At 39.4% G+C, this 24566-nt stretch overlaps 1 protein-coding gene across 2 annotated transcripts in view; it reads left to right on the top strand.

Annotated features, from left to right (window-relative positions):
- The window catches only part of GCLC (glutamate-cysteine ligase catalytic subunit), a 46815-nt gene that overhangs the window by 5867 nt on the left and 16382 nt on the right, over positions 1-24566 (top strand). For both annotated transcript variants that reach the window (XM_063096781.1, XM_063096780.1), the window contains exons 2-6: positions 17268-17380; positions 18205-18387; positions 22268-22381; positions 24044-24102; positions 24207-24340. In XM_063096781.1, coding sequence (XP_062952851.1) covers positions 17268-17380; positions 18205-18387; positions 22268-22381; positions 24044-24102; positions 24207-24340 — 603 coding nt within the window. The remainder of the gene's footprint in view (positions 1-17267; positions 17381-18204; positions 18388-22267; positions 22382-24043; positions 24103-24206; positions 24341-24566) is intronic.

The following is a 24566-nucleotide window of genomic DNA, read 5'->3' as shown; positions in this document are numbered from 1 at the left end:
AGCTATAAATCTAGAATGGATAAAAACATAGTCAGTTGAGTCTAATTGAAGGTTTTATGTAGCTTCGGACAAATTGCACAGTCTCTCTTTTCGAAGGGGGCAGGCAGCTGGCTAGTATGGGGATCCAAACCGTTGACCTTGTTGTTTAGTTTCTCTTAACCTCCATTTTGTTATCTATAAAATGGGAACAATAATACCTTCTTTATAGGGTTATTGAGATTAAATAAGATAATGTTAGTGAAATGGTTTGCTAGTGCTTATCCTGTTAAGTAAAGACTCATACACTGGAAATTTAAAAATATCTCGTATATCTCCTTTAAATAACCATGGTCACTGGGGAATGAGGGATTCCATGTATGTAGGGTTTCTTGGGGTTTTTTTCCAATTAACTGAAATTTGCCCATTCAGATATAATTATATTCCATTAGCTTAGTAATTTTTGATGGTATTTCCAAATTGAATTTCAAAATCTAAATTGCATCTCAAAATCTAAATTGCATTTCAAAAATTCATTATTTGACACTGATTTCTTAGAATAAGATATTGAGCACAAATTATTTCTTAATAGGCATTAAATGGGCTTCTTTTTACAGGTCATTATGTGTTCTGTGGCACAAAAAGCAAAGTTGTTGCATCTTTCTATCTCTTCTGATACCGGACATTGATTCAATAGCATTTATTGACATACGTCTAAAGTACAGTGGTGAAATCAAGGAATAAAGAGTGACACGTGGTTGGAGAATTCTGGTGGGGTTTTTTGTTTTTTTGGGTTTTTTCTTCCAAAAATACCTTTTTTACTAAGAGGTTCCTTTTAGGTTAGGAAAGCAGATAATTTACCCTATACATATATTAGGAATTGAAGCTGAAAATTTAAGATTGTCTTAAATGTGAGCTTGACTACTGCTTCTGGTGTCCATCTCATTACTGCTGTTTGTTTGTTCTGTTCTTTTTGTGTTATATAGTTTTGTATGGATTTTCTTTCTAAACCAATTTCATTGAGTTATAATTTACTTGCAAAAATAAGGTGCACCCATTTTAAGTGTACAATTCAATGTCTTTTAACAAGTATGTACGGCCAGGCATCTGCCACCACAGTCAAAATATAACACATGTGTGTGTGTGTGTGTGTGTGTGTGTGTAACATTTCTATCACTCTTCCAGAAGTTCTCTAGTGCCCTTTGCAGATGTGTGCCTGCATGTGTGCTTGAGAGAGAGAAACACAGCACTTAGGTGATTCTGATTCTTCTTCATGCACCACCTTTGAGAAACTCCCTTAAAGAATGTGTGGTAATTAATTAGATGAAGAGGAGAAGAGAAAACTTTCTAGGCACAAGAACGGTAGAACAAAGGAAAGGTGAGAAATACCATTGGATGACATGTGAAGGTTATGTGCACTTTGGTGTTGTAAGTGCAGTGAATAAGTAGATATAGCCAGTTTGTAGAGGGCTTTGTATAGTTCTGGATAAGTAGAGATATCTCTGTACTTTAAAAACATAGGAAAAGTGGAATGGGAAGAAAAGGTTTATGGACTTATGAATCATTACTGTGACTCCACCATTTCCCTGTTGATTTCTTTCACGTGAGGACCCTAATATCTAGAAGTAGTGTTAGCAAATGCACTCATTGGTAGTCTATGTGTAGCTCCATTTTGAAGCATAAGGCTAGGTAAAGTTCAATAAGACCCCGTATCTTGAGAATAGACGTCACAATATTAACTGAGTCTCTAACATCAGAATTTGTGTTTCTGCACATTTTCACATACTCAAGGCATCTGCATGTATTGTTAAAGTGAGAAAACTGTATATGGGGTGTTACTGATGTTGGTATTATTGGATGAACTATATCCTGATGAGCTTGCTAATTAGTCTTCTCTGTTTGTACATTCCTGATATAACCAAGTTTTAACATTTTGATAGATTTATTGAGGTATAATTAACACAATAAACTGCACATATTTAAAATATCCAATTTGATAAGTTTTGATATATGTATACACCTGTGAAACCACCACTACAGTCAAGATAATGAACATATCTATCTTCTCCAAAAATGTCCTGTGCCCTTTTGTAATTCCTCTCTCTCCCCACCCCCAGGCAACCACCGATCTGCTTTCTGTCACCATAGCTTAGTTTGTATTTCCTATATTTTTATATCTAGGAAATCACACAGCATGTACTTTTTTGGTCTGGCTTTTTAAACTCTGGATAAATATTTTGAGATTCATCCATGTTGTTGCCTGTGTCAGTAGTTCATTCCTTTTAATTGCTGAGTAACATTCCGTTCTGTGGATATTCCACAATTTGTTTATCCATTCACCATTTTTGCTGTATCCAATTTTTTGCTATTACAAATACAAGTTCTATGAACATTAATGTGCAAGTCTTTGTATGGACTTACTGCTCTCATTTATATTGATTATTACCTAGGGATGGTGTGTTTTAACTCTTTAAGGAAACTACCAAACTTTTCCAAAGTGGATGTACCATTTTGCATTTTCACCAACATGGTATGCCAGTTGCAGGGTATGCCAGTTCCAGTTCATCCACATCCTTGCCAGACTGCATGGACAGTCTCTTTAATTCTAGCCATTCTAGTAGGTATGTGGTGGTATTTCATTGTATTTTTAGTTTACATTTCCCTAAAGACCAATGAAGTTGGGTATCTTTTCATGTGCTTATTTGCCATCTGTATATCTTTTTTGTGAAGTATTAAAATCTCTTGTCTATTGCTTTTGTTTTCAAACTATTGAGTTTTGAGAGTTCTCTGTGTATTCTGGATGTAAGTCTTACCAGCATATGCTTTACATATATTTTCTCCCAGTCTGTTTTCATTCTCTTAACAGTGTCTTTTGAAGAACAGAAGTTGTTAATTTTGATAAAAATCCAGTTTGTTCATTTGTCCTTTTATGGATCATGCTTTTTGATGTGATATTTAAATCTTTGCCTAATCCAAGGTCACAAAGGTTTTCTCTTATGTTTTCTTATAAAAGTTTTATAACTTTAGGTTTTGCATTTAGGTCTGTGATCCATTTTGAGTTATATATATTTTTTGTATATATTTCAAGGTATATATTAAGGGTTTTTTAGTTTCTTGTTTTTTCCATATTGTGTTAGCACCATTTGTTGAAAAGACTGTCCACGCTGCACTGCCTTAGCACTTCTGTCTAACATAAATTGTCTACATATGTGGTTTTATTTCTGGGCTCTATGTACTATTGCATTGATCTTTTGTCTATCTTTATGCCAATAGTACACTTCCACATGAATTTTAGAACCAGATTGGCTATTCTACCAAAAACAAACCCCACTGGGATTTTGATTGGTATTGCATTGACTTTATAGATCAATTTGGGGATAATTGACATTGTGACAATATTGAGTCTTCCTGTACATGAACAAGTATATCTCCACTTATTTACATCTTCTTTAATTTCTCTCAGCAGTGTTTTGTAGTTTTCAGTGCACAGGTCTTTCATATCTTTTTTTGTCAGATCACCCCTGAGTGTTTCATGTTTCAATTCTATTTTAAATGGTATTATTTTAGAAATTTTATTTTCTGATTGTTCATTGCTAGTATATTGAAATAAAATTGATTTTGTATATTTATCTTTTATCCTGTATCCTGTCTAAACTCACTTTTTGAACATATGGGATTTAGTTCTTACCACTGTTTTAATGTCCTTGGCTGCTAATTCCATCATCTTTGCCATTTCCAGTTAGGTTTGGTTGATTGATTAATCTCTTAATTCAGGGTATGTTTCCCTGATTCTTTGAATGCCTGTAATCTTTGGTTGGATGCTAGACATTGTGAATTTTACCTTGTTGGGTGCTTGATATTTATATATTTCTGTAAGCATTCTTAATCTCTGTTCTGGAATATATTTAGAAATAGTTTGATCCTTTCAAGTGTTGCTTTTACAATTTATTAGGCAGATCCTGAGAAGACTCAGTTTAAAGCTAATTATTCCTTTCTAGTGAGGCAAGATGTTCATGAGGACTCTACCCAGTACCCTTGGATTATGAGTTACTCTGTCTGGCTCATGGGAACACACCCTGTCCCAGCCTTGGATACCTCATGTGCATGTGTTGATTTGATTTACCACTGAATCCTCCAAGGGGGGCCCTCTGCAGATCGCTGGTGTTTTCTGTATAGATCTCTTCTTTCCAGTACTCTGTCCTGTGAACTCTAATTGACTTGGTTTCACCAGCCCTTCAGCGCCATCTCTTCAATTCAGGGAGTCTGATGGGCTCTGCTTCACCTCCCTCCCCATGATCTAGAGCCTCTCTACAGGCAGTATGTTGGGGCAATTATAGGGCCCATGTAATTTTTTCCCGTATCTCAGGAATCTCTGCCCTTGGTTATCTGATTTCCAGTGTCTTAAAGTATTCTACCATATATTTTCTCTCTCTTACTCTTTTTTTGTTTGCTTATTTCAGGTAGGAGGGTAAGTTTGGTCCCTGTTACTCCATCTCAACTTGACTAGAAGTGGAATTCTTTTTCACTTTTTCTATTATTATTATTTTAGCTCTGTTCTCTATCTATAAACTTTGTCCAGATGCTCGCTATCCTTATGGTTAGAAGATAGCTGCCAGCAACAGAGATTTAGTCAAGTTTTTAAAGTTAGGATTTTCTTTGCCCTTATGTTATAATTATCATTCATTATCACTGTTATCATTCTGTGACTAGGTATTGGTAAAAAAGTTATTTTGGAAGTTTGCATACATTTCATGAATAGGCTTTAGTGAGTAAGAATCCCGGCAGGGATAGTTCCTAGGGGAACTGGTTTGGATGTTTCAGCTTAAACCCTTAGTTTAAACAGTCTAGCACTCATGCAGTAGAAATACCAAGTGAACAATGAGAAGGGAGCTGGAGTAACATCTGAGCTGGCTGTGTGGGCTTTGGCAGCCACAAGCCTCAAGGACAGGGTTAAAAACTAAGGTGAGGGGCAGGATAACCCAGAGAGAGGAAACATTGGCTGCGCCTCAGAACCCCAGCAAATACTCTCTAAAGGAACAGGAATGTGGCGTGGATCTTGAGAAGGGATGGTGTGGGAGGTGGTAGGATTGCTGTGGGTGAGAAGGGTTTTTGGCAGGCTATTGGGAGGTGTAGAAGGACGAGAACCAAAAGTAAGCCACTGGATTTGCCAGTTGGGCAGACACTAGGGGCTCTGGCGACAGCATATCTCAAACATATGAAGCACTTGGGAAAAGAGCAAAAATTGGTTTCTGGCCAAAATAAAACTCACAAAGCCCATGCAAGTTTTTACAGCTCATCTGGTCCTTAATGTCTTGATTATAATTTTTAGAAGGAAACAAACAGACTCAAACTGGGAAAGCATACAAGTTTGAGTTACTTAGTAGCCACAATGATACTACCTAAGTTATCACTGTTGTGTAGTGAAACAGTGTGATGGATTAAGCGTGTTGGAGTGATGGCCCTGAATTTCCACTTCATGGTTAGGTTTTCATTAAAAAAAAAAAAAAAAAAAAAGCCTACCTCCCACATTGCCATGGTTGTGTTTCTCAGACATTGTTTAAAAAGATGGGAAAGCAAGTTATAAGCCTCAGACCTCTAGCCAAAAGATTGTTCATTTTATAAAGATTGTTCATCTGCTTTCTCAGGTCAGGATGAACTACAAGAAACTGATTAAGGCAGAAATGAGAGGGACCATTCTAGACAGCAGCAGCAAAAAGCAGGTCCAGAGGCCGCGGCTGATGTGCCTCCAGGGGCTGTGATCTGTTATAACTCTAGTTAAAACAGTGAAATTGCTAATGAAGTCTGAAACCCTTAAAAAAAAAAAAAAAAAAAAAAAGTATGTTCATCTTCATAGGTACCCAGAAAACTTGGGTATCTAGATTGGTATATCCTCAGAGTTTATATGGCTAAAGTTCTACTCTGTTGGATTCTCTTGAGAGAACGTTCTGTATTAGGGTTTTGTATCTGTTATGATCAGTATTTAGTAGTTGAACTTATTTCCACAATGAGACTATAGAAGAACCCCCAAAACAAATATTCCTGGTTACATAAATGCTCATACAGACTCACTGTCGTCCTTGTCCCCCTCCCCTTGATTTTTTTTTTTTAATTCTTTGAATTCACTTAACTCCTTTCTTTTTGAACTGGATGTTGATTTAGCAGAATTAAAACAAAACCGTAAGGTGAGAGACCCCAAGGCCCTTTTCCAGGAAATTAGTAAGAATCTGAGCTGCGATTCTGCACCATTTGGATTAACCACAGAGGTCATGGGCTGGGGTGCCCAGAGCTTCACAGAGATGGTAAAGGTCTTGAAGTACCTGTGAAAGCTGGCTGGCACTTCTCTGAAGTGTTTGAAAGAGTTAGGGATTATAGCAATGATCTTAAACACTAGAAAGTTAACATTTTCTTAAAAAAAAAAAAAATCTTCATAAAGTTTATTCTCGGCGAACAGTAAGCTTCAGATGAACCTAAAGAGGGTATTTGGGTGTGCTTCCTTCATTTTCCTCTCTAAATGTTCACATTTACCCAAACTAGGTGCTTAGAAGCAATGTTATTCTCTAACACCCATCTCAGCAATCCTGCCTGCGCTAAGCACGGTAATGCTCTGGCATGCCATTGCTGCATTGTGTTGTGTCTAGGGGTTATAATCTGTTGGCTCCACTACTCAAATAGTGAAAACTTGTAAGTAAACAAAAGTCCTCTGAGCACAAAGTTCGTGCACTTTACTCCTAGAAGCACATGTCAAGCCCTTCCCCAGAGATCACTCTGTCCACAGCTCCTGAAAGCTTGGACATCTGCTCTCTCAGGTCAGGATGAACTACAAGAAACCAATTAAGACAGAAATGACAGGGACCATTCTCGAGAGCAGCAGCAAAAAGGAGGTCCAGAGGCAGCGGCTGATGTGCCTCCAGGGGCTGTGATCTGTTATAACTCTAGTTAAAACAGTGAAATTGCTAATGAAGTCTGAAGCCCTAAGAAAAAACAAAAGTACGTTTAATATCTTTCTGTTGATAACAAGAGAATGCAGTCAATTTTAGAAAGATTTCCTTTCATATGTACATAAAAATTTTTTAGGACAGCATATGCTCTAAAGGGGTAACAAGACTTGAGTAATGTTCTGTATTTAAGAGTGAAAGGAAAACAGATGGTCATATACTATGCAGGATTTCTGAAAGAGTTTAATTACAGAAATTGTTTAGAATGGGAAGGGACATTGTTTTTACTTTATTTTACAGATGGTGATACTAAGGCCCAGATGAAAACACATTCTGAGTAGCTATGATTAGCAAAAATTAAGACTGCTCTGGGCAGGGTCACCACCTTGCACAACTCCAGGAGATACTAGTGTGGGTGGCGCCTTTGGGGGATGGGATGGGAAGATATCACAGTGTTGTGGGGTCAGCAAAGGTCTCTCTGAGATAGCATTTGACTTCAGATGCACGGGAGCTAGCTCTCTGAAGAGTTGAGGTACAATCTTTCAGGCAGAGGGAACAGAATTGTTTCAAAAGTCCTGAAGTGGTGTTGGAGAAACAGAAAAAGGCTAGTGTGGCTGCACCATGGTGGGTATGGGGGTCAAAATGAAGGAGGCTGAAAAGATGACCCAGTGCTTCTTGGGGGAGGGGTATTGGGTTTTTTGCTGAGTGTGAGCCACTTAAGAGTTTCAGGGAGGGAAGTGACTTCATCTGCTTGATGAAGGAAGGCCCTTGGGTCTGCCTGCTTGCAGAGTTAGGCAGTATTCCATACCAGCAGCTTTCACTTTCACCAAGACCAGTGCACCTAAAACAAATGCCACCTGAAACAATATTTTTGTGAAATAGAACTTCCCTTTCCATGAGTGACATATTCTGTTTCTATTCTACTCTTAAAATTTTTTTTTTTTTTTTTTTTTTTTAACGTAGTGTTGATCACAGCCCACTGTGGCCCACTATGGGGTTGTAACGAGCATTTTAAGAACACTTAAAATATGCTATTCTGCCTCAATCAGTATATCATGGCCCTAGAGCCAGACAATAATAACCAAAAATATTTCAGTGGTACTGTGTATTTAACCCTGTTGTAGGCACTGTTCATGCATTGTTTTATGTAATCCTCGCCTGTGGGCCTGTGAGGTAGATGTTACCTTCATTTTACTAGAGAAAAAACTGAAGCACTAAGAAGTTACAAAGATTGAAGCAGATTGACTCCAAAGCCTGCACTCTTACCTGCTTCTCCACATACAGCTGCCCAAATAGGCAGGAGGGAAAGAGTTCTGTGACAGTTTTAAAAGGACCCAACCAGAAATGAGATTAAGGGTAGAAAAGAAAAGAATAGAGGAAGGGATGGGTAGTAATTCAGGAAGACCTTTTTTTTTCTTTCTTTTTTTTCTTTTTAATGAAAATGTGAATATGTCTTAGAGCCATAGATGCAGGCTTAAGCATTTTTTGTTGCCAGATGGCCAGTAATTCTCTTCTAGTGAAATGCCAGCACCCTTTCAAAATGACACTATTGAATATGCTTGGTAAATTTCTCGGTCCACAGGACAAATGCTAACAAGTTTAGTAATGTGACCACAGCCTTCCCAGCTAATCTTCCGCTGGCAAGCAAGCCCCGTGAAAAAGCAGATGTAGGACGAGCGCTTTATATGAAAATCACGCTGACCTCACTTGATAGTTATGCAGCCTGTGCGGACCTCTTCCCAGGGCAGCAGGTACCAGGCCAGAATCAGAGCCTCAAGTCAGGAGCTTTGACTTACCTCTTTGAGATTTTCATCATCCTTTAACATGAATTTCAAATATGTCAGGGAAGGAATTTTTATGAATAAGAGTAAGTCTTCCAAGTCCCGTCTTAAGCAGGTTGAAATTACTGTTGGGATCTGCTATAACGTCCAGGTACAATTCCTGAATGGGAGCACTGATGCTGCCCTTTATGAGATGTGTTTATGAAGGAGTATCTACACTCAAATTCTTAGGATGGTGGAGTGGCATTAAACTAGGGTCTTGAAGCACTGTCATACTGTCACTGGGAGCATAGATGGGCCTCTCTGAACACAGCAGTCACTTTGGAGGTAGAATTCCTCTGTTTTAGCATTGGCTCTCACTTAGTCTCTTTAGAAAGCACTCTTTTTTCCCTTCTTTGATAGGTTGGTTAGTCTAACACCAGTTCCCAGGAACTAAAATCCTAAATTTCTCATAGTTGTCACTGAGTATAGGACAACCTGATTCATAGACATACCTTAGAAGGGAATATGCTCACTTTCTTGCTTGCTCAGCCCTGGAAGTACATCAGGCACTGAGCTGGGTGGGCACCACCCAAGGGCACGGGAGGCGGTTCTCTCTAGCAACAGTCATGCCCCTTGCTTAAAGCCCTGAACTCTGCTGTAGGAGCCATTACAGAGATTTTTCATAGTCCTTATCCACTATGGTGCCCCAGTTCCCCTTCAGCTCTGGCTGCTGCAGGGCAGTTGATCCAAAGCAGCCTCTATCTGAGGACCAGGGTATCCTCTTTCTTGTCAGCCACATGGTGACCAGGACTGGCAGTGGTATGTGTTCTCAGGAAAGAGGCAAGGAATTCACTTGTCTTTAGAAACCAGAAGCTGTCCTACTAAAGTGCAGGTGTTTGGAGTAAATAAGACTTATTTATACCTGCAATATTGTTTCTTTAAGAGGAAGCATCTTCTAGTTTAGGTTTCTAAATTGCTGACTGCCTGTGTCACATTGGTGGCCACAACAGACAACACGATTGGTAACTTGATGTGCTATTTTTTCTGAGGTTAATTTGTGCATGAAGACTGGTTAGGCTTTGCTAGATTTTGCTCAGAAACAAGGTAAGAGTGCCTTAGTAGTCTTTATAACTGTCAGAAAATTAAAACTGACATGTTGTGCCTGAAGTGTGGTAGTATGACTTTTTTTAAAAAACCAACTAATATAGATTCAGAAGCCCAGAAAATAAATGATTCTTACCATCTCTAGGGCTCAAAAGAGCACATCTACGTTCAAGGATTCCCTTTATGCCAACAGTAATGAATTAGGGTATCGAGGTAAAATTAATTCCAGGGTTGTGGTTTCTCTTAGGTTTTGGTCCAGTGCTGTCCAATACAACTTTCTGCAATAATAGAAATGTTCTACTCTGCACTATCCAGTAGGGACTAGGGAACTGAATTTTTAATTTAATTTAATTTTAAATCTAAGTAGCCACAGGTGTCTAGTGGTTATGTAATGGACAGCACAATTTTTTTCTTTCCTTTAGTGAAGGGTGTCATTTTCCCCCTTTATGAGGTTCTCCACGATTTTCCCTGCAACTCCCATTTTCTTTCTTTCTTTTAAAGTCTAGAAATTTTTCACTTTGGCCTCATCACTAATTCATGCATGTGAAGAATGCTTCCTTATGTGGGCCAAGATAATGATTCAAGAAAGTTACTCTACCTAATCATACAGGAAATTCATTGATTTTTTTTTTTTTATGTGGTGTTAACAATGCATATTAATTGAGATTAGTGCATTATAAAAAGCAACTTCTCTGTAAGCTAAAGTCCTAGTCTAGGATACCAACAGAAGGTCAGGTCAGGGTGAGGCCACGTTTATTTTGGTTTCTAAAAGTGTAAACTTCCCCTAGAATGTATCATATATAATTCTGTGGTATGAACTGACATTTCAAATTAGGGGGGCCCTAAGTGAATCACTGTGTAGTATATGCATGTATTGAAACAACACACTGTATCTGAAAATAAGTAAATAAAATTTTTTGAATAAAAAAGAAAAAAAAAAACAGTGAGGGGGAAAAGCCTATTTTCTCAATATATATGAAGTGCTAGGAGAATTTGATATAACTTTAGACTAAACTACTCTAAGCATTTTTTCCCTAAGAGATAGGGCAGTTTAATATAACATATCAATGGTCACCAGATTAAAATATTGCCATATACAAGTGTACAAAATATCGCTACACAGAAGCGTGCATGTTACAGTTTCTACTTCACACTTACTGATCCCCCAGAAATGCTCAAACATTACCATGTAAAACAGTGGTTTTGATATTTGTGATGTCATCATTAGACATGTCTAACGTGGGAGTACACCTTAAACCAATTTCTGAGCCATAGCAAATTTCATTACATCTATACAAGTATTAAAATTTCTTATTCTTATTTTCCATGATCTTCAACACAGGCTGTTCTTTTGGTCTTGTCATTCAGGTCTTCCCTATGTAACTATTCTGTGGCCAGCACCTCTTTGGGCACCTCAAGTCTGAGTATTGTGCTAGATTTAGAAATGGATGCCATCCAGCTCGATGGCTGAGAGTGTATAAAAAATATTGGTTGTTAATATTTCACTTTGTGAGGAAACAGTCTTCTGAACAGAAGATGCGGTCTTTGACTTTAAAACATCTTATAATCTAGAGGGGGACATTGAGGCATGATCTCAGGGTTGAGGGGGTTAGAACCAGATTATCCACATCTCTGATAGGCCAGACAGTTGATTATGCCGCAGTCCAATGGTACAGCTCCCAAGGGAGGGGTAGGCAGGGCATCCGTGAGAGGTTGTGTTTATGTTGAAGGATCCAGAGACCCTCACCTTTGCCTGAGCAGTCCCCATACCAGGAACCAGCTTAAATTTAAATGGTGCTCCCTTTGGGAAGCCTTCTGATCTATCCTGGATTGACCCTGCTATTACATACACAAAGCTCCATTGGGTCAATTTGAGCGCTCACCCAGATAATCTAGCTATATCATGTTGTTGGCTGTCACTCCAGCTACAGTACAAGCTTGAGAACAGGAACCACATCTGCCTGACTCTTCAAGATATTCCCAGCACCTGCTCAGCACAGGGCTTTGTTGAATGAATGACAGGATAAAAAAGGTGGTGTTGCTGGGGTGTTGGGGTGCGAGACTATGTGGTTTTGGCACTGGTTAGTCATCAACTCTAAGTAGAGCCTTAACCCTCAAAATGGCTGTGGGCTTATTTAGCAGTTAGTGTAAGGAGAAAACTAGGTCTCTGAGAAACAGCAGGTGGTTCTAGCAAACGAGTCAGAACTACTGCTTGGGCCAGTGGGAGAAAGACAACAGTGGAATGGATGAGCTGGCCATGAACCCCCAGTTTCAGTAGGGTAGACCCTGCCCTGCACACAGACTCTTCCTGGGCTAAGTGATATCTTGCCTTCCTGGGCTAAGTGATATCTTGCCTTCCTTGACCTGACCGACCACCTGGATACGGACCCTTCCCAGGAAGCAAGGAAGGGAGAGTCTTTATCCTGCGTGGGAGGAAAGTAGGACCTCACAACTCCTTGTGCCTCAAGGACGTGGTGACATGTGCCTGACTTCTAGAGAGAGGGAACCTGGTGGGTTTTATACTTTTGACAGGAGAGATTCCTTAGTTCTAATTTACACAGAAACTGAGAAAGGAACTTTCTCAAAGTATAATTTCCCCAAATGGGGAACTGCCTATACCTGCTGAGTCTCACAGAACTAGATTGTTTCCTAATTAAACAGTTTTCACCTCTAGGGAGTAGAGATTAAAATTATTTCATAAAATGTCTAGCCATTCCTCATATTCTAAGCTTCCTGAAACTCTTATCCCCAAGTTAGAGTATCAAAATGTTTAAAACAAAGAAAAGGAAAATTTTTATTCCACCCTAATGGTAAATGCCATTTAAAGATTTTAAAGCCTAAAGAATTTGAATATTAACTGTTAAACTTTTCAATGCCACAGGTATTTTACTGTCTGCTCTATATTCAGCATTGTACTAAATACAGTTGGCCCTCCAGATGTGTGGGTTGTGCATCCTTGGATTCAGCCAACTGCAGATGGAAACTTTCTTTTTTAAAATTACATCTGTACTGAACATGTACTACAGTGGATTGACTGTCCCCCTCAAATTCAGTGAAGTTTAAATTGTGTCCCCCAGAGTTCCAGGTATTGAAAACTTGGCCCCCACTGTGACAGTGTTGAGAGAGTGGGAAATCTTACTGTGAGGATTGAAAGGTTTGGGGCCTTGAAGAGGTGATTAGATTGTAGGACCAATGCCGTAGAGAATGGATTAATAATGGTGGTTAGGAGCATGGTTCTGAGGGCTTTAAAAGGAGAGCATGTGAAGGTCTCTCTTGCTCTGCTCTGCCATTTTCTGCCATATGACACCCCTGCATTGCTGTAAAGCCACCACCAAAGAAGACCCTCAGCAGATGTGTTCCCTGGACTTTGGACTTCCCAGCCTCTGAAACTTTAAGCAATAAATTTCGTTTTCTTATAAATCACCCAGTTCCAGGTAATTTTGTTATAAGCAGCAGAAACAGACTAATACATGTACAGACTTTTCTTGTCCTTATTCCCTAAACAATGCAATATAACAACTTTTTGCATAGTATTTACATTGTATTAGGTAATTGTGATATTGTGAAATATTTTGTCTTCCATCCCTGTCTCCTGGCATTCAACTCCTAAAATCCTTGGACTCTCCAAAGTGATGACTGTCTTTTGTATGCTAATGAGTTGACTGGTGGCTGGCAGCCCCTTGATGGCTTCTGGGTGGGTGCTGGTCACAGGAAAGACTAAGGCTGGAATAGAGGGTTGGGACTTTCAGCCCCACCCCCCAACCTCTGGGAGAAAGAGAGGGGCTGAAGCTTAAGTTGATCACCAGTGACTGTTGATTTAATCAATCATACCTACTAATGGAGCCTCTAAAAACCCAAAGGACAGGGTTTAGTGAACTCTTGGGGGCTTATACACCCACATGCATGGAAGGTGGCACACCCCAATTCCACGACACAGGAACAGAAGCTCCTGTGCTCACGACCTTTCCAGACCTCACCCTATGTATCTGTATGTGTTTATAGCCTTTAACACATACTTTATAATAAATGGGTAAACGTTAAGTAGGTGTTTCCCCGAGTTCTGTGAGCCACTCTAGTAAATTAGTCAAACCTAACTGGGGGGTTGTGAGAACCCCAACTTGAAGCCAGTTGGTCAGAAGTTTTAAAGGCCTGGCCTTGCATCTGGTGTCTGAAGTGGAGGCAGTCTTGTGGGACTGAGCCCTCAACCTGTGGGATCTGACTCTGTCTCCATGTAGTTAGTATCAGAATTGAATAGGATGACACACACTGCACTATTGATTGCTTGCTTGCTGGTGGGGGAAGATCCACACACATTTGGTCACAGAAGCCTTCTGTGTTGATTGTTGCTGAGTAAGAGTACAGGAAAAACACTTTGGTTTGTTTATTCCTATACACAGGGCTATTATACGTAATCTAGAGACAATTTAAAGTACATAGAGGATGTGCATAGGTTATATGCAATTACTGCACCATTTTGTATCAGGGACTTAAGCACCCATCAAGTTTTGTATCTGTGGGAGATTCTGGAACCAATTCCCTACGGATACCAAGGAACAACTGTACTTACATCACCTCAATTAAGATTCTTTATTTTTATTGACCTAATTTCAGATGAACAAAAAGCATCTCACCCTTGTTCAAGCCCACATTAAATTACTTGAGGATGATTGTGTCTGGGTTCCTATAAACTCCATACCACATAAAGCAAAGTTCATAACAGTCTTATCTGTGTCTTTGTCCTTGATTCAACGGTTCAGCAATATTAGTGACTTTTAATCTAATGGGATTAAAGTTAGCCTTTTAGCAATAGAAATCTAAGGGATTTTGATTTTCATTTGTAGCAAAAGTAATGCACATTTAAAATATGAGTATCTTACAAAGTGGTCAGGTATTTTTATTGGGACTCTTCTCCCCCATTTAAAACGATAAGCGGTAGGTGCCAAGTAACAGATTCCCTAAGTCACATCTAGGGAGTTGTGTCCGGTGTACTGTGGAAAATAGAGCACATGAGATCGTGGAATGATTTTTTCAATTAAGGAGAGTTTGGTTTGTTAACATTTTAGATGTGATCCATTTGGCTGATATTTAAAACCCAAAATGAGTTTGAGCTTTTTGTACTTTTGCCTACTCATCTTTTAAATGTATGGGAAAAGAGTGGTTTTTGAAAACTAAGGCTTTCAATTTTTTTGTAAACTAGGAGACTGACAAAAGTTATTGTAATTTAGTTTATATAAATGCTACAGAAGTTCTTGCTCAGTTTGATAGTACAGTGCAGACTCAGTAAGCTAGGAAGTATCTCTTCCTCTTTCTTAAGGAAGCATGTTATTTGGTTAAAAAGATGGCAGAAGATGCCAGACAGATTGTGTTGGAGCCAGTGAGTGAAGGAGGAAGTGTGGTCCTGGACGAGGAAGATTCCTTCTAGCTGGAAGAGTTAGGAATGCTGTATAGAGCAGGTGGACTCCATCCTGGGTCTAAGAGAGAGGCAGATTGATCTGTACAAATACATGACTGTAACTACTAATTACATCTCAGCTTCTGTGATATAATGTCAGGCTAGCATAATAAAACTGAGGCATAATTAATAGAGATTATTTTAGCCTGTGTTATAACTTTTCCCTGCCTCATATAGCTTACCAACAGTTTTATAAAAAGTTTGTCACTTACCAAACCAGACTGGCATCCTCTGTAGTCCTAGCAGTAAGGTGTGCTAGGCCTTGGGGCCAGGAAGGCAAGGCTGGGTTCAAATCCCTGCCTGACACTTGTGGCCTTGGATAGCTCACTTAGCCTCTCCAAGCCTCTTTGCCCACCTATAAAATGGGCAGTTATGTCTACTTTTGTATGGTGGGTTTAAAGAGTAGGATCCATATGTGAAAGCATACCCTTTCTCATTGTGCTCATCTGAAGATAAACTTGTTTCTCATACTTAATGATCTTTTCATATATTCATCCTGAGACAGTTGCTGTTCTATCAGGTTTTGGCTGTTCAGAGTCATAGATCTTTAGATGCTGTCTGTACTTGATGTTGGGAGATGTTCCAAATTTTCAGTCAGTTGACACTGTGACTGATTGTACAGGTGCAGATCTCACATTTCTGGCTCACATACCTAAATCAAGCAGTCTTACCTATTTCTTGAACTAAAAATTCTGATAGGAACCTAAACTAATCAGTAAGACAACTAATAAAAGTTAATTGAAAGTTTATTTTTTGTTGTTTAAACCTGCCGGGCTATTTCCTATGGTTACTGATATTTTTTTCCTCTTTATAATTGTATTTCTTAGGTAAATGGCAAAACAATCTCTTAAACATTTCCATTTCTGTGATGGGATGGCTGACTTCAATGCCTTCCAAGACCAGACACAGCAGCCCAACCCCAGCTCCACAGATACAGGCCTAGTGCTGGGCTTCTGGGTGTTTGTTTTTAAGGCTGAGAATCTGGATTCACTTGCAAAACATCAGAGAGATAGTGGATATATCGTTGCCTGCGTTTTGAGGGTTTTGTTTTTTAATACTAAAGCCAAACCAAATACATCTATGGACTGGCTTGCCTTGTTGGACATCAGTTTGCCATTGCTTCTCCATAGTGACTATCTTGATGTTTGTGCAAAGGGTACTTTCCAGTATTTACCTGAATAATCAAATTCCATACCTTTTCACGTACATGTGGATAATGTGTGTTTTATTTCAATCATAGATAGTGATTTAAAACATGCACTATTAACACCAACTATCATGATTTAAACATGCAATTTCAGGGAAATCTTAAGCAGGTTCTAATTGTACTCTGTCCAGAAAGTCGTCCTACTTTGGTATTTAACTCATGGTTTTTATCAGTGAGTTATGAATACACCAGTGTGCCCAGCACTGTAAATTTTATGTGGTTTTAGAGTGGAGAAATTATCTTAAATTATTTGTAATAAACTGGAACTAAATTGTTGAAACCTCTAAAATAACTTCTCCACATCATTGCATTTATGATTATGGTTTAACTCTCCAAAAGCAGGACTTGTAGTGGGATTGTTAAAGAATCTGCCAGTAAATAAGTATAATCTACCTTAACTGAAATGTCCAGATGAACACTTTCTTAAACTTTTAGAAAGTCAGTTAAGGAAATAAGTTTTAAAATGCAACTACTTCTTTACAACCACAATTTACAGAATCTTATCTTTGAAACACATCTGTTTTGAAGTACCATTTGTCAAAATGGGCATCTGGACCTTTCTATAGGATATTAAGTAGAACTGGAGAAAGAAGAATTGAAGAATAAGTGTCTTGTCCTCAACAATGCTGCTGTTGGCTTACCATCTTCTACAGGTTTTCATATTATGCAAACAAACACTTATTGTATGCTATAGTGTAAGCAAATGTGACTGCCTCGAGTTACTGAGGATCCTTTCCAACCCTCACATTTCCCTGCCTTTTTCTTCTAAAGGTCACACTGAGCACAAGTCTGGAAGAATGTTAAATCTTTCTCACCTTTATTTTCAATAGGTGGAATACATGTTGGTATCTTTTGATCATGAAAAGAAAAAAGTTCAATTGGTCCTGTCTGGAGAGGAAGTTCTTGAAACTCTACAAGAGAAGGGGGAAAGGACAAATCCAAAGTAAGCTGATGTACTGAAGGCTTGATTTCATGTTTCTGAAACTCTTTAGAATATAGAATCTTTTCTCAGATTTGTAGGAGGCAGGATAGCATAGCAGTTAAGAGTAAAGCCTCTGGTTCCAGGTTGGCTGGGTTTCAGATCCCAGTTCCTCTACTCAGTAGCTGAGCATCCTTGGGCAGGTGACTTAATCCCCTGTGCCTCAGTTTCCACATCTGTAAAGTAGAGATAACGATACCTACCTCTAGAGTGTTGGGGATTAAATATATTAATAAAGTAAAGCACTTAGTACAGTAAACTAAATATAATGTCTGTTAACTATTAAACTTTTTTTTAAACTTACATTGCCAAAGCATAATTGGAATCACAAACCATGGTGCAAGATAAAACTTGTGGATGGGTTTTGTTTGGCTGTCTTGAAGTTTTAAAAATATGTCTTTATTTAAGTAGACAGAGGGAAAGCATTCTTCAGTTTATTTTGCATTCACTAGTTTTTGGGAAGCTGCATTTGAGATTGGTCTCTAGCATTGAACTGAAAGAGCCCTTTAGGACTCACCTCCTTTCCTGCAAAGTGGACTAGCTTGTCCCAGACAGTGGGTGCCCTGTGTGCATTTTCAGTTATTTATAAATATTTTGGATCCAATACTTCTTAACCTTACATAGTTGAAGAGCTATGGAAAAGTAACACTTGGGAATTGTAAAAGGAGTTCTTAGCTTCACTTATACCTTCCAGTTTCTAAATTTTTTAAGCAAGTTTTAAAATATGTAAAAATTGAGTAAATTGTAGCAAAAGGAGAGGACAGAACTAAATTTTTTCTCTTATGTAGCCATCCTACCCTGTGGAGACCAGAGTATGGGAGTTACATGATTGAAGGGACACCTGGACAGCCCTACGGAGGAACAATGTCCGAGTTCAACACAGTTGAGGACAACATGAGAAAACGCCGGAAGGAGGCTACTTCTGTATTAGAAGAAAATCAGGCTCTTTGCACAATTACTTCATTTCCCAGGTTGGTTCCTATATTAACATGCCCCAGCAGATGTATCAGAGCTGTAAGTTATAAAGATAGTATGTCATAGCCTGGCATTTCACCCTACAATTCTCATACCTTACGGACAGCTCATACTTTATGTGCTGCATTTGATAGACTCCATAACGTTAGAACTGCAGGCAGAAATTGCCTGCCAGCTGCCCTGGGTAGATGGTGGCCACCCAGAGCACTGTGGTAAGAGCACTCATGTGGGTTCAGTGGGAAAGACCATGGCGACTGTGATGATTGATTAGCAATGTGGCAATGTCCACCACAGGCAAGGATGGAGGGAGCAGCACATCTGCCAAGCATTTCTGACCCCATAAGGAGTAGCAGTCTCCTGATGCCCATCAAGTGCTCTTCTCACTTGACTGTAATGGTTGCTCCCTCATGAACCTTCACAAAGGAGCATTTGCCTACTAGTGTGTTGTGGTATTGCTGGCAGGTCAGAGGGTCACCGGTGTACCCAGTTCATGTTAACTACAAACAAGATGAGTCATCAGGTCATATTTGGATAATGTGCTGAAAAAGACAAGTTAGGGTTTGTCATCAAATCTAGTTATGACTGAAAGTACATAAAAGTAAATATAAATAATGAAATTATGTTCTTAGCTTAAAATAAGGTACATAAATATTGTACATATTATATACAGGACCTCCATGTAGGGATGCAGTTCTACCGAATCATAAGTCTGACTTATGCTAACACCAGGGTCCAGGGTTTGATCCCTGTACCTGCCAGCTGCCAAAAAAAAAGTCTTCTTGATAAGTCTGATTTATCGAGGCTAAGTATTTATCAGATTGTGACATATGCTTACTTCCTCAAAGTTCAGAAGAGCTTTGCAGGTTGGTATCCACGGCCTAGAACACTTTGAGCTATTTTTATACCTCCCCCCAATAAATGTCCATAATGACCACAGGCATTCAAAATCACACCATTGGCTTCAGAGGGACGTTTAAATGGTACTTTTCCTTTTTAAAATCTCCATTGTATCAGCTAAATAGTAAGAAACCTTATTTAAGCCAATTGTCAAACATTTGGAGAAGCATTTCTTATTTTCTGATTTGTTTATTCGCTGCCCTCTCCCCTCCAGAAGGGAAAAACCCAGCTGGGTGAGGGTAGCCAGGTTTGTTTCAATAAGAGTTGGAATGTTTGAAAGAGGAAGTAAAAAAAATCATTGACTCTGAGTTCAGTTCACTCAGACACTTGAGTACCTCTCCCTACCAGACCCAGGCAGCAGGGGCATGTTATTGTGAGTGAAAACAGGCACTGCCTCGTAGAGCTGGGGGGAGACCAAGATAAATCAAATACCCACAGATTCAGTGAACTAGGGGAGTGCCATGAAAAAGAATGTGGAGCAGAGCAAGCGTGATGTGGCTAGCTGATGGACTGTGTGGGGTAGGGGAAGGTGTCTCCCAGGGAGGACGATGCAGTGATGTCCAAGGTTCTAGGAAGAGCTTAATAAGAGTGGGGAGGGACGAATGTCTGAGGGAGATTCCTGCTGGGAACCAGAAGAAGCAAGCTGGCCCGTGTGACTCAGAGGCTGAGGTCCAAGTACAAGCATGGTGAGGCTGGCAGTAGTTGGCAGGCCAGTTGGGGTAACTAGGAATTGTAGTTATCCTAAAAGCAGGAAGAGACCTTGGAAGGTTGAATTCGACAGACAGCATCCCAGTTTTTCTTCACAGCCCTCCTCTGGGCTGTCCTGTGAGGTGGGCTGTGGGACAGGTTCAGGGCTACCCAGAGACGAGTTTGGGACTCGCTCGGAGGGGACACAGGCAAGTGGTGGAGATGGAAGAAATGGCAGCAGAATCTATGAATCTGCTGGGAGAAGACAGGTCAAGGCCGTTGGTGGAATTGTGAAAACTTTTGAATAATAGAGGCCAAGAAGGAGGTTACAGATAACTGGAAAATTCAGTATCTTACATTCACTGTTTTTCCCCCCACTTACCATTGAGAGGGCTGTACATTTCACTTAGCAATTTTTTTTAAGTGTTGTTTATAACAGTTTTATGTTTTAAATTTTAGGAATGTATTGTATTGATAGGCAGTGGCGGTTCTTTCAGGGCCACAAAAGTTTTTGGTTAAACCTAATGTCTCTTATTTTAATTGAGAATGATTCTATATGAAATAGTTGCTCTTTTTCTTTTTTTTTTTTAAAGATTTAGTGTCTTAAGTTATTGTGAAGGGAGAATTGAGACAGAGAAATAAGTTTTATTCTAAAAATCTATAATTTTTTTTTTAAAGCTTAGCCATAAGTGGTAGGATGAGAAGGGTATTTTTGGACTTGTAATGAAAACAAGTATAGTAGTTTTTTAGAAGCCTCTCCTTACACCCATGGCAAAAGATAGTTTTATTGCATTATGGGATCAAGAGAGAAAGGAGTGCTCTGGTTTCTTGAGTTGTGTGATTTTCACTGTGTAAAGAGGCAAAGTTCTGCGGTGTGGAACTGTAGTCCAAAACAGTGCTTATGTGACTACTTAAACTAATTAAACTTACATAAAATGGGTATTTCATTTCCTCAGTTGCACTAGCCGCATTTCAAGTGCTCAGTAGCCACCTGTGGTTAGTGACTGCCACGTTGGTTTGGACAGTGCAGACATCCAGCGTTTCCATCACTGCAGAAAGTTTTGTTAGATGGCACTGTCTAGAAGGAAGCAGCACTGTGGGTGTCTAAAGCTCTGAGTTCTGACTCTGCCTTCTCCTTGCCACATAAACACATTCTCATTCTCTCTTCACTTAACTTGACTCTAGTTAGTTAGGAATCCTCCGGATTTAAGTTTGTTACTCTCCTAAAAAACTTTTTCTAAGGTTGCAGGCTCATAGTAAGTAATGCACATGGCTGCAAGAATTCTCAAGAGCTCTTATAGCTGGAACTGTTTTCCCGATAACATCAGCTGCAGTTGTTGTTATAAAGTGGATGTGGGCAGCCAGCAGGCATTTTATTTTTTAAAAGGAGGGGTTAAAAATGAGACATGGGCTAGTCTTGGTCCTCAAACCAAAAGTTTTCTACCACCGATCTAAGACCCTGACAAGAGCTCCCCTTGTTTACTACCTTTGTTAGTCCTTGTCCTCCCTCACAGTTAACGTTGACCTTAAAATTCCTAACTTGGAAAAATCTTGTAGTGTAGCATCACTGCAATTGAGGTGGGATTTGAGCTTTATACTTAGGGATAATTATGGAGCTTCATTTTTCTGTGTTGGAATTAGAGCTCTTCTTTAGGTCAAGTAAGGTAATAGGATTGGGTTTCAGATTTCAGAGGGAGATCTCAGGGGTGTCTGGGGACACCTGTAGAGACACTATCTAATCTTGAGGGATTCATGAGGTGACCTGCAGAGGCAGAAAAACAGGAGGCCCCTTCCAGATTCCAAGGAAAGCCTATTAGGAGGTTGGGGGCAATGGTGGTATGCAGGTTCAAAAGATAATCTAGAGTTTAGAGCTAGTAAAGGAGGACCCCTCAGAAACCTTGTAGGGGGACACTTGTAATACATGACAACTGACAGGACCAAGGGAAGTAATTTCTGTGCTGTGCTGTCAGTTCTTCCTATTAAATGAAGAGATGGGAAGACCTAAGTAAATGCTCTGTAGATCATTTGTGAGTGGAGACGGATTAAGTCAGTTATGGGCTGGAATCATAAAAGATCTTGATGAGCAAGATGATAAAGTGAGAGGGAGTGGAAGAGGTTGTAAAGAGGCACAATATATGCAGAGCATTTGTTTTGTAAACACAAAACCTGTGCTAGACCCTCTGAAAATGGGAATAATAAATATGAGGTATTTTAATAGGTGCAATTATGGCAAGATTTCATGCAACTGATCCTAAAACAAGTCCATCTATTAAGTTCTTCAATTTGTTGTAGATTAGGCTGTCCCGGGTTCACACTGCCTGAGTACAAACCCAACCCGGTTGAAGGAGGAGCTTCCAAGTCCCTCTTCTTTCCAGATGAAGCAATAAACAAGCACCCCCGCTTCAGGTGAGTATGCCTTCGTGTTCAGGCGCAGATGCCCCTCACTTAGATCCCTGCCTTCTGAGAGTGGGATATTCCTGTGTGAGAATCCTTTTTGAGCATTTACTGAATTCTTCCTCCTTTCCTAATCAACTAGGGAAGACAGCCAACGTCTACCTGTCCATGTCCTCAGCGCCACCAAGGCTATGTGATTGTCATTTCTTGCACGTAGTCTTCGTTTGTCCATTTTCCAAGTCAGCTTAAAGTCATTCGTTTAGCCACTGTCCTTCCCTTTAATGAGCAGATTCTTTTCAGTCCTATTCTGTAAACACCTATTTGAGGACACTATCCCTTGGTTATTCCTACCATTCCCCTGCTCTGCATGGTAGCACCAGTGTCGTCTCACACTGTCACACCTTGATAAGGGTACAATGTGTATAGCACCTGGTGTGTATAATAGGCACTCTCTGCCTTCTTTTCTATTAACTTGTAAGTCTATGAGTTTTCAGTTTAATTCTTAGGTTTTAAGTTGCTTCAGAGCCCTCACCATTCTGATCTTGGCTTTGTACCTTGAGTGCTCACCTATCATCCTGAGCCTAGGCTCCTGACCCAGGGTTAGGGACATTGGGACTTCTCAGTGTTCATTCCTTTAACAGGTCTGTACACCCACCATGTGGAAAGTCTTTTGGGAGAGACCAAGGTTTATAGACATAGTTCCCAACTTTAAATTTTGTCATGTGTTTAAAGGAAAATAAAAACATTCAGCTGCAAGAAAAGATAGATTATGGCAGGTGTCAAAAGATGGTAACACCAGAGATTCTCCATGGAGAAAGGAGGGTGCTTCTGACGGAAGGGATCAAAGCAAGTTTCATAGAAGAGGTGGCACTTAGGCTGAGTCTATAGTAGCATCCAGTAGAAACATAATGCAAGCCACAAATGTAATTTTGAATTTTCTAGTGGCCACGTTACAGTAAAAAAAAAAAAAAAAAAAAACAGGTGAACTTAATTATACAATATATTTTAACCCAATATATCCAAAATGTTATCATTTCAACATGAATCAGTATTGTAAATTATCAATAAGGAAATTTTACTTTTTTGTTTTGTAATAAGTCTTCGAAATCTGGTGTGTATTTTGCTCTCTCAGCATGTTGTAATTAGGCCTAACCACATTTCAAGTGCTCAGTGACCACAATGTGCATGGTAGCTTCTGGATTAAACAGCATAAGTCTGGAGGATAAATATTAATACAGCCCATAGGGGGAAGGGAGGAATGAGGTATTGGGGCTCCAGAGATGCCTGGGAAAAATGAGTACTAAAGTGTGACTGAAGTCTTTAGAGTTAACAAGGGAAATGTTAGAATCATAGGGTGAAACCAGACCATGGTAGACCTCGAACACCTGAACTTCATTTGATAAGTTACAGGGAGCTGTGGAAGCAAGGGTTGAGCAGGGGAGAGAATGGCATTCTCAAGCAAGAGCCAAAGGAATTGGTATTAATGCACAATCTTCTTTCAGAAATTTCCCTTAAAGTGTATTGACATACGTATGTTTTCTGTAGGGTCATCTTAGAAAATTAGTTTGAGGTAGGATTTCATTCCATTTATTTGTATGTGACGAAATTCTTCTTTTACATGATGGGTCTTAGGTGACTGATTTACGATTTACGACACCTGGTTGTCTGTTTTAGCACCCTAACAAGAAATATCCGACATAGGAGAGGAGAAAAAGTTGTCATCAATGTACCAAGTAAGTCTACATGGAGGTGTTGGGGTGGGAGAGATACCTGTTGGATTGTTGTTTAATCCTTGACTCTCAACCATTTTCTTTTTTTTTTTTTTTAATGAATACAGTATTTAAGGACAAGAATACACCATCTCCGTTTATAGAAACATTTCCTGAGGATGATGAGGCAGCAAAGGCTTCCAAACCGGATCATATTTACATGGATGCCATGGGATTTGGGATGGGCAATTGCTGTCTTCAGGTATTGTTTCAAATATACAGAGAGGCAAATGTCCTCATCCATTTCTGTTTATTAACTTCTTCATATATACACGTTTCCTGTTTTAAGAATCACATTTTAATCAGGTCGAATGCTAGCTGGTATGCCTTTCTGAAAACCAATGAAATTATTTTAGTAAATTCATTGGAAACTATCTCCTAAGAATTCCATAGAATCTACAGTTCTCCACAAAGGAATATGGTTGTTA

The sequence above is a fragment of the Cynocephalus volans genome, chromosome 5, assembly GCF_027409185.1.
Source record: "Cynocephalus volans isolate mCynVol1 chromosome 5, mCynVol1.pri, whole genome shotgun sequence".
Classification (NCBI taxonomy): Eukaryota; Metazoa; Chordata; class Mammalia; order Dermoptera; family Cynocephalidae; genus Cynocephalus; species Cynocephalus volans.
Note: the sequence above shows the minus strand (reverse complement) of the source record. Positions and strands in the feature narration are given on the sequence as shown.